The 13,680-nt window shown below is 53.0% G+C and overlaps 2 protein-coding genes across 3 annotated transcripts in view; one reads left to right on the forward strand and one right to left on the reverse strand.

Annotated features, from left to right (window-relative positions):
* Positions 1 to 13,680, forward strand: part of LOC111945414 (uncharacterized) — a 125,356-nt gene that overhangs the window by 5,324 nt on the left and 106,352 nt on the right. The gene's annotated exons all lie outside the window — the stretch shown is intronic.
* The window catches only part of LOC147646957 (uncharacterized), a 106,304-nt gene continuing 99,270 nt past the window's right edge, over positions 6,647 to 13,680 (reverse strand). The window contains exons 2-13 of one of the 2 annotated variants that reach the window (XM_086872782.1): positions 12,621 to 12,774; positions 12,192 to 12,263; positions 12,032 to 12,103; positions 11,878 to 11,943; positions 11,320 to 11,427; positions 10,619 to 10,690; positions 10,459 to 10,530; positions 10,273 to 10,371; positions 9,714 to 9,821; positions 8,656 to 8,733; positions 7,449 to 7,614; positions 6,647 to 6,919 (exon numbers count right to left, since the gene is read on the reverse strand). In XM_086872782.1, the coding sequence (XP_086728908.1) occupies positions 6,721 to 6,919; positions 7,449 to 7,614; positions 8,656 to 8,733; positions 9,714 to 9,821; positions 10,273 to 10,371; positions 10,459 to 10,530; positions 10,619 to 10,690; positions 11,320 to 11,427; positions 11,878 to 11,943; positions 12,032 to 12,103; positions 12,192 to 12,263; positions 12,621 to 12,717 (1,209 nt within the window). In that variant the 5' untranslated portion in view covers positions 12,718 to 12,774 and the 3' untranslated portion in view covers positions 6,647 to 6,720. The remainder of the gene's footprint in view (positions 6,920 to 7,448; positions 7,615 to 8,655; positions 8,734 to 9,713; positions 9,822 to 10,272; positions 10,372 to 10,458; positions 10,531 to 10,618; positions 10,691 to 11,319; positions 11,428 to 11,877; positions 11,944 to 12,031; positions 12,104 to 12,191; positions 12,264 to 12,620; positions 12,775 to 13,680) is intronic. The other variant, XM_086872783.1, reaches the window with a different exon arrangement.

A 13,680-nucleotide genomic window follows, 5' to 3' on the forward strand; every position in this document is an offset into this window, starting at 1 on the left:
CAGGGAGACCCCCCTCCCCAAAAAAACAGAAAAAAATCCTGAGATTTCTGGTGTTTCTTCCCCCACCCGTGGCGTGAAAAAATTTATGTTCTCAGATTTTTGGTGATTTTTGGGGAGAGAGTTGCAATTTTGGTGGAGGTTTTGGGAAGGCTTGCTGGTTTTTTGGGGAGTTCTCCCATGTTTTGGGGTGGAATTGCAGAAATTTGGGGGTTCGGGGGGAAATTTGGGGTTTTGGGGTGAAACTCTGAAGGTCCTGGGGGGAATTTTGGGGTTTTAGGGCAAGAATTTAAGGATTTTTTTCTAACATTTGGGTGTTTGGGGAGGAAGTTTGGGGCTTTGGGGAGAACTTTGGGGTTTTTAGGGAGAGGATTTGGGATTTGGGGAAAAAAATTGGGGATTTGGGGGGGAAAATTTGGTGGTTTTGGGGGGAAATTCAGGGGTCCTGGTGGAGTTCTGATTTTGGGAAGGGGATTTGGGGAGGATTTTTTGTCTTTTGGGGGAATTTCCATTGATGGGGAGAGGTCCTAATCCCAGTGAGGAGGGGCATTTTGGGGAGGCCTGAATTTGGGGAGGGGTCTCAGGGAGGATTTCCAATTTTGGAGTGAGATTTGGGGGATTTTCCAGCGATGGGGAGGTGTCTTGGGGGTGGGATTTGGGGAGGGGTCTCATCAGGGCACCATCCTGAGCTGGAAGCGGGGGAGATGTTGGGAGTGGAATTTGGGGAGCGTAATAAATGGAAATGATTTGTGCTAACTAAATTGTAACTATTTGGAAAGTTATTATTAGAAGCAATCAAGGGAATTGGTGATACAAGGCAGATGTACCCCTTTGCAGATGTTACGTGTTGAAATTAAGGTACAGGATGTAGTTTTGAGGTAAGTGGTGTCCCAAGAAGAAATCAACCTTGAGATGGATAAAGTTGGAACAACTTTAGGCATAGGCCTGAAGATTATGAAGTGTAAGACTAATTAGTGGAACACAATGCTTATTTACATAACACTTAGTACACATGCAAAACCTGTAAGGTTATCCAGAGGACAATGAGGATGAGCGTAAGCCTTCATCCAAAATACCATCGAAAGGAGACTGAAGACCCCCTAGCAACAAGTGAGGCTTGCGCCATGAAGAATAGTGATGTAAAATTAAAGAATCAAAAACAGGAGGAGACTTAGGGGAAACATGAATGAATATGTATAAGCATACAGTATATAAGTTTAGTTTGAATTGCTTTGTTTTGGTACGTGAGGCAGGGTGAGAAGCCCTGCCCATACCCCAGTCAGTTTTGCTCATGCTTTAATCATACTCAATTACTAGCAAATTATATTCACATACATATATATATATGAAGATATTCACTAAATTGTACTCTTTTACTGAATTGTTTTCCTTTTATACCAAATTTCTATTCAATCCACTAAATAGTATTATTTTATTATATTGCATCCTTGTATTCAATTCACTAAATGGTATATTTTTTTCCCTTGTGTCCCGGGTTGATTATGATGTTAAATTGTATCCCCATTCATCCACCTAACCCAGACACAGGTTCTGTATTCTTAAAATTCCATCTGAGAGTAAAAGTGAGTGGAAAAGAAGCACTGGGTCTGTTATCAGACTGTACTTGCTCCCCCCACATCAGGAGTTTTGACTACAGCACAGACAGACAACAAGACACAGATCGCCTTGGCTTTCCAACTAGCCGGAGAAGAGAGGTTTTCCTGGACTGTTTTCTTTCCCTTTTTCTGAAAAAGAAAATCTGAATTTTCTGAGTCGAACCTGCTCTGAACTGGGGACTCGGGGGAGCACCGGGAGCTTGCCCCCGTGGACTACCGGGAGCCCAGCTTGGGCAGCGGCATTTTCCAGCACCAGAGGGACTGATAACAGAGCGAACACCCACAGGAAAGAGACCCTCTGAAGTTTGTCATCTCTTCTGAATGGCGAGAGGTTTTGTAATTTGATATTGTTCATTCTTGTGCTGGGTAGTGCTGTGCCTGTGAAATAAACAGGTTTTTTCCACTTCTCTCAGAGAAATCTCTTCCCGAACCGGTCGTGGGGTGGGGGGAAAAGGGCCGCATGGGTTTGCTTCCCAGGGGGGATCCCCATTGGGGGTTTTCTCCCAAATTTGCCCTAAACCAGGACAAATACATTCATTGGCGCCCAATGTGGGGCACGAGAGAGCTGGAGAGCCAAGGGGTGGTCAGCAAACCCCACTCACCCTTCAACAGCCCTATCTGGCCTGTGCGTAAATCTGAAGGAGAATGGAGATTGACTGTGGACTATCGTGCATTGAATGAAGTGACTCCACCGCTGAGCGCTGCCGTGCTGGACATGCTGGAGCTCAAGTACGAGCTGGAGTCCAAGGCAGCAAAGTGGTACGCCACTACTGACATTGCCAATGCATTTTTCTCCGTTCCCCTGGCAGCAGAATGCAGGCCTCAGTTTGCCTTCACGTGGAGGGGAGTGCAGTACACCTGGAACCGACTGCCCCAGGGATGGAAGCACAGCCCCACCATCTGCCATGGACTGATCCAGGCTGGCCTGGAAAAGGGTGAGGCTCCAGAACATCTACAGTACATAGATGACATCATTGTGTGGGGGAACACAGCAGCAGAAGTGTTTGAGAAAGGAGAGAAAATCATCCAGATCCTCCTGGAATCTGGTTTTGCCATCAAGAAGAGCAAAGTTAAGGGACCAGCTCGTGAGATTCAGTTCCTGGGGGTGAAGTGGCAAGATGGGCGGCGTCAGATTCCTACTGATGTCATTAACAAAATTACACCAATGTCTCCACCAACTAATAAGAAGGAAACACAAGCTTTCTTAGGTGCCATAGGGTTTTGGAGAATGCATATTCCTGAATACAGTCAGATTGTGAGCCCTCTTTACCTGGTCACTTGGAAGAAGAATAATTTCCATTGGGGCCCTGAGCAGCAACAAGCCTTTGCTCAGATCAAGCAGGAGATTGCCCATGCAGTAGCCCTTGGCCCAGTCAGAACAGGACCAGATGTGAAGAACATGCTCTACTCTGCAGCTGGGAGCCATGGTCTGTCCTGGAGCCTTTGGCAGAAGGTGTCTGGTGAGACTCGAGGCCGACCACTAGGATTTTGGAGTAGAAGCCACAGAGGGTCCGAAGCCCATTACACCCCAACAGAAAAAGAAATTTTAGCAGCCTATGAAGGAGTCCAAGCTGCCTCAGAAGTGATTGGCACTGAAGCCCAACTCCTCCTGGCACCCCGACTACCGGTGCTAGAATGGATGATCAAGGGAAAGGTTCCTTCCACCCATCATGCAACCAGTGCCACATGGAGCAAGTGGATTGCTCTTATCACGCAGCGCGCTCATATTGGTAAACTGAACCGCCCTGGGATTTTGGAAATAATTACAAACTGGCCTGAAGGTGAAAATTTTGGTCTCACAGATGAAGAACAAGAGGAAGTAGCAAGGGCTGAAGAAGCTCCACCATATAACCAGCTGCCAGCATAAGAAACACGCTACGCTCTTTTCACTGATGGTTCCTGTCGCGTCGTAGGGATGAACCAGAAGTGGAAAGCAGCCGTATGGATCCCCACACGACAGGTCGCAGAGGCCACTGAAGGAGAAGGTGGATCAAGTCAACTTGCGGAACTCAAAGCTGTTCAACTGGCCCTGGACTTTGCTGAAAGAGAGAAGTCGCCAAAGCTCTATCTCTACACGGATTCATAGATGGTGGCCAATGCTCTGTGGGGATGGTTGGAGAGGTGGAAAGAGGCTAATTGGCAGCGTAGAGGAAAACCAATTTGGGCTGCTAAAGAGTGGAAAGATATTGCTGCTAGAGTAAGGAGACTACCAGTGAAAGTCCGCCACGTAGATGCCCATGTCCCCAAGAGTAGAGCTAATGAGGAACACCAAAATAATAAGCAGGTAGATCAGGCTGCAAAGATACAAGTGTCAAAAATAGATTTGGATTGGGAACATAAGGGAGAGTTGTTCCTAGCCCGATGGGCTCATGATGCCTCAGGTCATCAGGGTAGAGATGCCACCTATAAGTGGGCACGAGACCGAGGGGTGGATTTAACCATGGACAGCATTTCCCAGGTTATTCATGACTGTGAGACATGTGCTGCGATCAAACAGGCTAAGCGGTTGAAGACCCTCTGGTACGGTGGGCGATGGTCCAGATACAAGTATGGGGAGGCCTGGCAGATTGACTACATCACACTGCCCCAAACCCGCCAAGGCAAGCGCTACGTGCTCACGATGGTGGAAGGTACCACAGGATGGTTGGAAACCTACCCTGTGCCTCATGCCACTGCCCAGAACACCATCCTGGGACTTGAAAAGCAGGTCCTTTGGAGGCATGGCACCCCTGAGAGGATTGAGTCAGACAATGGGACTCATTTCAAGAACAGCCTTATAAACAGCTGGGCTAGGGAACATGGCATTGAGTGGGTGTACCATATCCCCTACCATGCACCTGCTGCTGGGAAGGTGGAGAGGTACAATGGACTATTAAAAATCACCTTAAAGACACTGGGTGGAGGATCTTTTAAAAACTGGGAGCAACATCTAGCAAAGGCCACCTGGTTAGTCAACACCAGAGGTTCCACCAACCGAGCAGGTCCTGCCCAGTCTGAGTCTTTACATGTAGTAGACGGAGACAAAGTCCCAGTGGTACATGTCAGAGGTCTGCTAGGGAAGACAGTTTGGGTCAATTCTACCTCGGGCACAGATAAACCCATTTGTGGGGTTGTCTTTGCTCAAGGACCAGGTTGTACATGGTGGATAATGCAGAGAGATGGAACAACATGATGTGTACCTCAGGGAGACCTGATCATTGGGTAAAAGGTTACTGCCATTGTCTGTACATTAAACCATGCAGACATGAAATAGAAGGAAATGTGTAAGTGTTGAAGGTATGAGCAGGTGAAAGATGGAGTTTTGAGTGAGTAAAAAGAGAGAGTGGGGAATCCTGCAGCTCTCCAGCGTGGGGGGTCTGGATTCAGTAGCTTGTTGTGGGGCTTGACAGGGGCATGATGGATATATTGCTTGTATTTTTTGGGTGGAACGGAGGGGAAGTTTCTATGTATGTAAATGTGTGCAGAGTTGGAATGTTAGTTTTGTCAGTAAGTCGACGATATGGGGATAAGGGGTGGAATGTCCCGGGTTGACTATGATGTTAAATTGTATCCCCATTTGTCCACCTAACCCAGACACAGGTTCTGTATTCTTAAAATTCCATCTGAGAGTAAAAGTGAGTGGAAAAGAAGCACCAAGTCTGTTATCAGACTGTAATTGCTCCCCCCGCATCAGGAGTTTTGACTACAGCACAGACAGACAACAAGACACAGATCGCCTTGGCTTTCCAACTAGCCGGAGAAGAGAGGTCTTCCTGGACTGTTTTCTTTCCCTTTTTCTGAAAAAGAAAATCTGAATTTTCTGAGTTGAACCTGCTCTGAACTGGGGACTCGGGGGAGCACCGGGAGCTTGCCCCCGTGGACTACCGGGAGCCCAGCTTGGGCAGCGGCATTTTCCAGCACCAGAGGGACTGATAACAGAGCGAACACCCATAGGAAAGAGACCCTCTGGAGTTTGTCATCTCTTCTGAAGGGTGAGAGGTTTTGTAATTTGATATTGTTCATTCTTGTGCTGGGTAGTGCTGTGCCTGTGAAATAAACAGGTTTTTTCCACTTCTCTCAGAGAAATCTCTTCCCGAACTGGTTGGGGGGTGGGGGGAAAAGGGCCGCATGGGTTTGCTTCCCGGGGGGGATCCCCACTGGAGGTTTTCTCCCAAATTTGCCCTAAACCAGGACATTCAATTCACTAAATTGTATATTTTTTTCCCTTGTTATTTAATTGCTGTTAACTCAATAGATCTAGTTGTCTGATTTTAATTTCATTTACAACAGCACCAAGAAGAAAAGGGGCTTACTGAGAGCAAGCAAACTTAATCCTCTGCCAGGACACAAATTTAGAGGCCAAAAAATTAAAAAACCCCACAGCATCAGCCCAGCTTCCCAGTGAGAAGGGTTGGAACTCTCTGCCCTCAACACTTCCCCAGCAGGTTTACAAAGGTAGCTGGGATCTAAGCTGTGCCCTCTGAATCAACAGAGCCAGCCTCCCTTCAAGCTGAAAAACCACGGCCCCAGTTATAGCCCTGGGTGCCTCCTGTGCCCCAGAGAATGGCCCGGCTCACCCGGCCCAGCCTGGCCCGAGCAGCCTGGACTGGCCTCAAGGGATGGGCTCCACCTGCCCGCTGTGCCCACAGGCCGGGCCCAAGGGCTCACAAGAGGCTTCCTCCCAGCTCTGCAAAACCTCAGCCAAGACTGTCCCCTTTGCTGTGCTGAGAAGAGTAAAAACCCCTCTCAATTTAACCCCACTGCACTCCTCATGGGGAATCCCTGCACACCTTAGGAGAGAGCCCAAATTTTCCCTGTGTGCCTCATGAGGTGCAGGCCCAGGTGATGCCACTGAAGGAAATGTGCCCTCACAGCCCAGGGACGCTCAGCATGGGCTTCCCCCAGCCCCTCGGGGCCCCACCGCTGGTCACGGCAGCCCCTGCCTGGCTCCTGCCTGCCCACACCATGGTCAGCCCCGCCTGCTCCTGGACATGGAGCTCAGCCGGGGCTGGTACCATGTGGGCTTTGCTGGTGGTACCAGCTGGACACTGGGGTGAGAGCTCCATCTCTTTATTTGAACAAAAATCATGGGCCAACCCCTGCTCTGGTGGACAGGGGCTGCCCAATTTCAGTCCTGGCCAGGGAACAGGGCCAGGGGGCTCAGGGGCAGAGGGTCTCGCTTGGGAGGTGTGCGTCTTGGGATGCCCTCAAGACGGGGATGCAGCTGCAGCACAGCAGATGGGGAGAGATGTGGAGAGCGAGGATAACAGGTCAGCTTCTCAGAGACTAAAATCTTTGGCTGCTCTTCTGAAGCTGCAGAGGTGCTCCTGTGGAGAGAGGAGGTGGCTGAGGCCCCCAGCTACCGCTGGCACTCAGGGACCCTCCTGAACAGCAGGGCCCAGAGCGGCCAAGGCTCCCCAGCATGGCTGGAGCTGCTGGCACAGCTTGGCCCAGCTGGACAGCTGCCCCTCAAGGCCGCAGCGAGCAGGGGATGGCTCTGGGCAGGGTCCCTGACCAGGAGCGGGCCCCAGAGCGCCTCTGCCTTTCAAGGGCAATCTCGTCCCCGCTCTTTCTCCTGCCCACCTTGCTTTGCCTCTGCCTGCTGCTCCTGGGGCTGCTCTTGGCCAGGCAGCCTCAGTGGGAGCCAGCACTGGCTGCAGCCCCAGCGGGCTCCCCAGGACAAGGCCCAGCAATTAAGAGGCCAATGAAAGGCCTGGGCAGCAGCAGAACTCTCAGCAGAGTTATTTGGGCAACCAAGGCCTACCCACAAGTGCACAGCAGCCTCACTGGGAATGTTTCCTGACTATGAGCAGCCTTTCAAGAAGCTGTTTGAGGCCGAGATTGCAAAACACTCACCGTTTTCCCTTCTGGCAATACCAGATTCCGGCACAGCACATCATCAGGAAAACTGCTCCACCAGCCACAATGGCCATTAACTTAATCAAACCATCTGTTCCCTGGTAGAAAACTCTTCTCATGCTCTCCCAGATCTTCTGAGCATGTGCTGTGGTGCCAGCTGCATCTGTGGGAGCAATGGGCAGCATGAGCCTGTGCTGTGCTCCACTGCTGAGCTGGCAGCACGCTGGATACAGCCAGGACGTTCTCTGTTTCCCCCAGAGCTGGGGCCTGCAGGCACCTTGCCACCCCTTGGCACAAGACTGCTCAACCCCCTGAGCTCGAATGGCACAATTTCTCTGTGCTGTGCTGGTCTTCTCCAGGCAATACTTGTCAAAGACATGGATAAGGATCAGGAAAATGCCCACGGTTTTGGAAATGCTCCAGGGCCACCCCTCTTCCAAACAGACCCTAAACCTGAACTAGCCTGAAACTGGAAATTTTCAGGGGATCTCAAGGTGTGCGTGGCCCATGGTGCAGTTTGGGTTCCCTGTCACCTGATGCAAAATGCTTTCCTGCAGAGGCTGGGGAGAAGCTGCAGCCAGGCCAGGCTGGGAAACAGCCCTGTAGGCCATGAAAGCAGCAGTGGGGCAGTGAGGCTACCATGGATTCCTTCCTGCTGTACCGGCACACGGCGTGTCCAGATGTGCAGAGAAAGCCCCTGGCTGCTGAGTGTCAGGAGGAGGCTGAGGGACATGGACCCACCATGGCATCCCTCCAGATCATTCAGGACTATGTCCAGGTATTTGAGTTCCCCCATTGCTACATTACTATCTCCTATAGGTTTGTTCTTCTTTCTCAGGGGACCATTATATAAAATATTTCCATTTCCCAGGAATGGATCCCACAGAACCAGTGGTCAGCCTGTGGGATCAGCAGGGAGGCACCACACACCCCAGTGATGGGAGCTGGGCTTGCTGGCAGAATTTAGCTCAGGAGCTGGGAAAGTCCTCCCTGCAGACACACCTATAACTCAACAGCCACAGAAGCTTCAGTCATGTCTGCTGATCTGCACAGGCAGCACTGAGCCACAGGAGCAGTGAGAGGATCACGCAGGGTGAGGGCACAACCATGTACGGCTCTGTCCTGGCACCTGCAGCAATGCCACCCTGGCCAAGCCTTGGGCTCTGAGCTGGCGGCTCTCCCAGGGGGAAAGGCCTTGACCTACCCTCATAATCTTCCTCATCATCAGGCTCAGTAACTGATATGGATTGGGAATCCGGATCATCTTCATCATCAGGTTCATCTGCAAAGAAAGTCAGGACAGAACAACTCCCGTGACACTGCTGAAGATTCTTCTTCAGGCTGGAGTGGCAGTGAGTACACCCAGGTGACTGCTGCCCTCCAAGACACTCCCTCCTCTCTGCCTTCCACTCAGTAGCAAGGACAGGGGGACCACGTCCCTGCAGTGGGCCCACAGTGGGATGGAAGGAGCCCCTTGCATGGCAGTCAGGGGAGAAAGGACTCCCTGGAGCTGCCAGCAGCTCTAAACTGAGCCTCAAGCAGGGCCAGGGCTTGGCAGCTGGAGCAGGAGCATCTCAGGTTCCCTGGGGCCAGAAAGGAGCCACACAAGGCAGAGACCCAGGGCACAGCCCTGAGCCCAGCCCTTCCCTCTCTGCTCTTCTCTGTGGCTGCACAGAGCACACGGAAGGAGACACTGGCATTACACACAGGAAGAAGATTGACAGCTAAATGCTCCTTCCTCCCACTGACAGCAATGCTGTGGGATCACTCAGGGCTCCAGAAGGGAGCAGGGCAAGGTTTCCAGAATCCGTCAACCTTCAGATTCTTGAGGGAAATGGCACATGAGTGAGCTTTTGCCACCTTGACACGGATTGTTCTGTGCGGAAAGGGACATTGAGAACTTGCCTCCAGCATCTGGCAAGGTCTTCAAACCGCCATTTACCAGCACTTCCAAATGCTCCATGTCACCATCCCAATCTAGAAGGGAGCACAGATCAGAACCATTCCATGGTGTGCTGGGATCCCCTTCTGCCTTAGGGAACTGGGCACTGCAAGGAGGTCAGGTAAGGCCGTGGGAGCCAGATGTCAATGGACATGGCCAAAGCTGCAGAGGGGCCTGAGGAAAGCTCTGGACTGGCTCTGGACATTCTCAACACCTTTTCCATGCTCTGTGCAAAATCCCTGAAAGGCAGGCACTGCCAAGGAGCAGAGATTTACAGCTCAAGCCTCAGCAGGGCTCAGGCCCAGAGGCACAGCAATTACCTCCTGGGGCTGTGCCTGGCATGGCCTCCCTTCCTGCAGCAGAGGCTGCCCATGAGCCACTGCTTCCTCCGGGAAATGGCACCTTCAGCACAGCCTTTGGGTTCATCTCTGGAGAAAGGAAAAGCCACAGCTGGATCAGATGGAACCATTCCCCATTGAGGAGGTGGCATGTTCAAGTGGCAATATTTGTTAAAGTCATGGTTAAGGATCAGGAGAAAGGCGAGGTTATTGGGGCTGGCAAGGGCCCTCCCTCCTCCAAACAGCCCCTACACCTGATCTAGCCCAAGACCGGGAAATTGCAAGGGATCTCTGGCTGTGCATGGCCTGTGCTGCAGTTTGGGCTCCCTGTCACCTGATGCCAAATGCCTTCCTGCAGGGACTGGGGAGAAGCTGCAGCCAGGCCAGGCTGGGAAACAGCCCTGTAGGCCGTGAAAGCAGCAGTGGGACAGCGAGGCTGACATGGATGCCTTCCTGCTGTGCCAGCCATAGCATGTCCAGATGTGAAGAGAAAGCCCCCAGCTGCTGAGTCACAAGAGAAGGCTGAGGGACATGGACTCACTATGGCGTCTCTCCAGTTCATTCAACATCTTATCCATGTGTTTGGATGTCTCCAGCGACTTACTATCCTCTGTAGGTTTGTTCCTCCCTCTCGGAGAACCTTAACAGAAAGTATTTCCATTTCAGATGAATGGATCCCACAGAACCAGGGCTCAGCCTGTGGGATCAGCAGGGACAAACCACTCACCCCTGTGATGGGAGCTGGGCTTGCGTGCAGCAACCAGAAAAGGAGCTTGAAATGTCCTTGATGCAGACACACCTGTAACTCAACAGCCACAGAAGCTTCTGTCACCTGGTTTGTGACAGGTTGTCAATGATTATTTCTTGTTGGGACAGCGAGAACATACCTGCATGGGGCTCCAGAGGCTTAAAATCTTCATGCAGCCAAGCTGCTGGAGGAGCCTTCCTACCACCCTTGTCTAGAAAGGAGCACAGATCAGAACCATTCCATGGTGTGCTGGGACCCCCTTCTGCATTAGGAAACTGGGCACTGCAAGGGGGTCAGGGGATGGCCAAGGGAGCCAGATGTCAGTGGACATGGCCAAAGCTGCAGAGGGGCCTGGGGAGCTCTGGACTGGCTCTGGACACTCTCCACCTTCTTTGCAGGCCCTGTGCAATATCCCTGGTGGGGCAGCGGCACCAGCCCAGGGCCCAGGGGCTCTCCCTGCCACAGAGGAAACCATTAAGCCCTGGGCCAAACTGCAACATTCAGTGTCACAGACATCCCTACCTCCGTCCTGCCCTCTCTCCTGCCCTCCGTCCTTCAGCTGGGACAGCTCCCCCAGCCCAAGGGGACAGAGCCAGGCCCTCTCAGGGCACACTGGAGCTTTACCCTCCCCTCAGCCTTTTCCCCACCATGGGCATTCCTTGCAGCCGCTGCCAGGTTTTGGGATGTGTCTCCCATGGAGGGACCTCAGCAGAACTGCTCAGTAGCCGAGTGCCCTGAGCCTGCTCAGGATAATTCCTCTGCACTGTGCTCACACAGCCAAGCAACAGAGATGGCAGCTCAAGCCTCAGCAGGGCTCAGGCCCAGGGGCACAGCAATTACCTCCTGGGACTGTGCCTGGCATGGCCTCCCTTCCTGCAGCAGAGGCTGCCCATGAGCCACTGCTTCCTCCGGGAAACGCTGCCTTCAGCACAGCCTTTGGGTTCATCTCTGGAGAAAAGAAGAGCCACAGCTGGATCAGGTGGGGCTGTTCCCCAACAGGAAGGTGGCATCTTCAAAAGGCAATACTTGTCCAAGTCATGAATAAGGTTCAGGAAGCCATCAAAACTTCGGAGCCAGGACAGGGCCCTCCCTCCTCCAAAGAGCTGCCATTCCACATCTACCCCAAGACTGGGAAATTGCAAGGGATCTCTGGCTGTGCATGGCCTGTGCTGCAGTTTGGGCTCCCTGTCAGCTGATGCCAAATGCCTTCCTGCAGAGGCTGGGGAGAAGCTGTAGCCAGGCCAGGCTGGGAAACAGCCCTGCAGGACATGAAAGCAGCAGGGGGCAGTGAAGCTGCCATGGATCCCTTCCCACTGTGCCAGGCACGGCATGTCCAGATGTGCAGAGAAAGCCCCTGGCTGCTGAGTCTCAGGAGAAGGCTGAGGGACTTGGACCCACCATGGCGTCTATCCAGTTCACTCAGCATCTTGTCTTCTGCGGGTTTATTCCTCCATCTAGGAGAACCTTAAGAGAAAGTATTTCCATTTCAGATGAATGGATCCCACAGAACCAGGGCTCAAGCCTGTGGGATCAGCAAGGACACACCACTCACCCCTGTGATGGGAGCTGGGCTTGCGTGCAGCAACCAGAAAAGGAGCTTGAAATGTCCTTGATGCAGACACACCTGTAACTCAACAGCCACAGAAGCTTCTGTCACCTGGTTCATGACAGGTGGTCAATGATTATTTCTTGCTGGGACAGTGAGAATATACCTGCATGGGGCTCCAGAGGCAGAAAATCTTCATGAAGCCAAGCTGCTGGAGGAGCCTTCCTACCACCCTCATCTGGAAGGAAGCACAGATCAGAACCATTCCATGGTGTGCTGGGACGCCCTTCTGCATTAGGGAACTGGGCACTGCAAGGGGGTTGGGAAAGGCCGTGGCAGCCAGATGTCAGTGGACATGGCCAAAGCTGCAGAGAGGCCTGGAGAGCTCTGGGCTGGCTCTGGTCACTCTCCACCTTCTTTGCAGGCCCCATGCAACATCCCTGGTGGGGCAGCGGGACCAGCCCAGGGGCTCTGGGGACTCTCTCCCACGCACAGAGGAAGCCCTCCCTTAAGCCCTGGGGGAAAACCATCCCCAACGCTTCCCAGGGAGAAGGAAGTGCTGTCTCAGGAAAGGGAAGCCAGGCCCTGGGCTCACCTGCTCCCTGTGCTCGCCACGGAGCAGCCTGGGCAGCCCTGTCAGGCAGGGCCACTGCCAGGAGGAGCAGGAGGAGGAGGCGCAGAGCAAAGGCCATGGTGCCTTGCCCACTGCCAGTCCTGCAGCTCTTGCTGCCACCACTGTCCTGACACCGCTGTCCCAATGTCAGCACCGCTGCTGCCGCCGCCGCTGCTGCCACAACAGTCGTGGTCAGGGACTGACTGCTCGGTCCTTGTGGTGCTGTGCAACCACGGGGCTCTGGGACCTCTGTGACCTCAGAGCCTGCTGTCACCTCAGCCTGCTGTCACCCCAGAGACTGCTGTGACCTCATGGCCTTGGCTGTACCCCCTGAGTGTTCTCCCATCTGTACTCCAATCTGTACTGGACTGATTGTAAATCTTTGACTTCATCAAAGGGTCATTGCTAAACAAAACCTTGGTTTTGCCTGCTGACATTGCTGGTCATGTTCTGTCCCATGAGATGCTCTGGATGGTTCCCTCTTTTCCTGGGCATGGCACTGGAGGAGGTCCAGGCCCAGGTCATGCCACTGAAGGAAATGTGCCCTCAGACCAGGGACACTCAACACAGACTCCCCCAGCCCCTCGGGGCCCCGCTGCTGGTCACAGCAGCCCCTGCCTGGCTCCTGCCTGCCCACACCGTGGTCAGCCCTGCCTGCTCCTGGACATGGAGCTCAGCCAGGGCTGGTGCTGTGTGGGCTTAGCTGGTGGTACCAGCCAGACACTGGGGTGACAGCTCCATCTCTTTATTGGAACAGAAGAGCTGTGTCAGGCCCTGCCCTGGCAGGAGGGACCCACCTTCAGTCCAGGCCACAGAGCAGGGCGGGTCCCTTCAGGGACACAGGGCCTTGCTTTGGGTGGTGGCAGCATCTGCACAGCAGCAAGCTGGTAATGCAGCTGTGACAGGGACATCACGTATGGGCATGGAGATGTGAAATGTGTGGTGCAGGTGTCCCTGAAGGAGGTGTTTGGCCTTTCCTGTGAAGCTGCAGAGGGGAACCTGTTGAGAGAGGAGATGGCTGAGGCCCCAGCTGCAGCTGGCA

The sequence above is a fragment of the Cyanistes caeruleus genome, unplaced genomic scaffold (genome assembly GCF_971803275.1).
Source record: "Cyanistes caeruleus unplaced genomic scaffold, bCyaCae1.hap1.1 HAP1_SCAFFOLD_76, whole genome shotgun sequence".
Taxonomy (NCBI): domain Eukaryota; kingdom Metazoa; phylum Chordata; class Aves; order Passeriformes; family Paridae; genus Cyanistes; species Cyanistes caeruleus.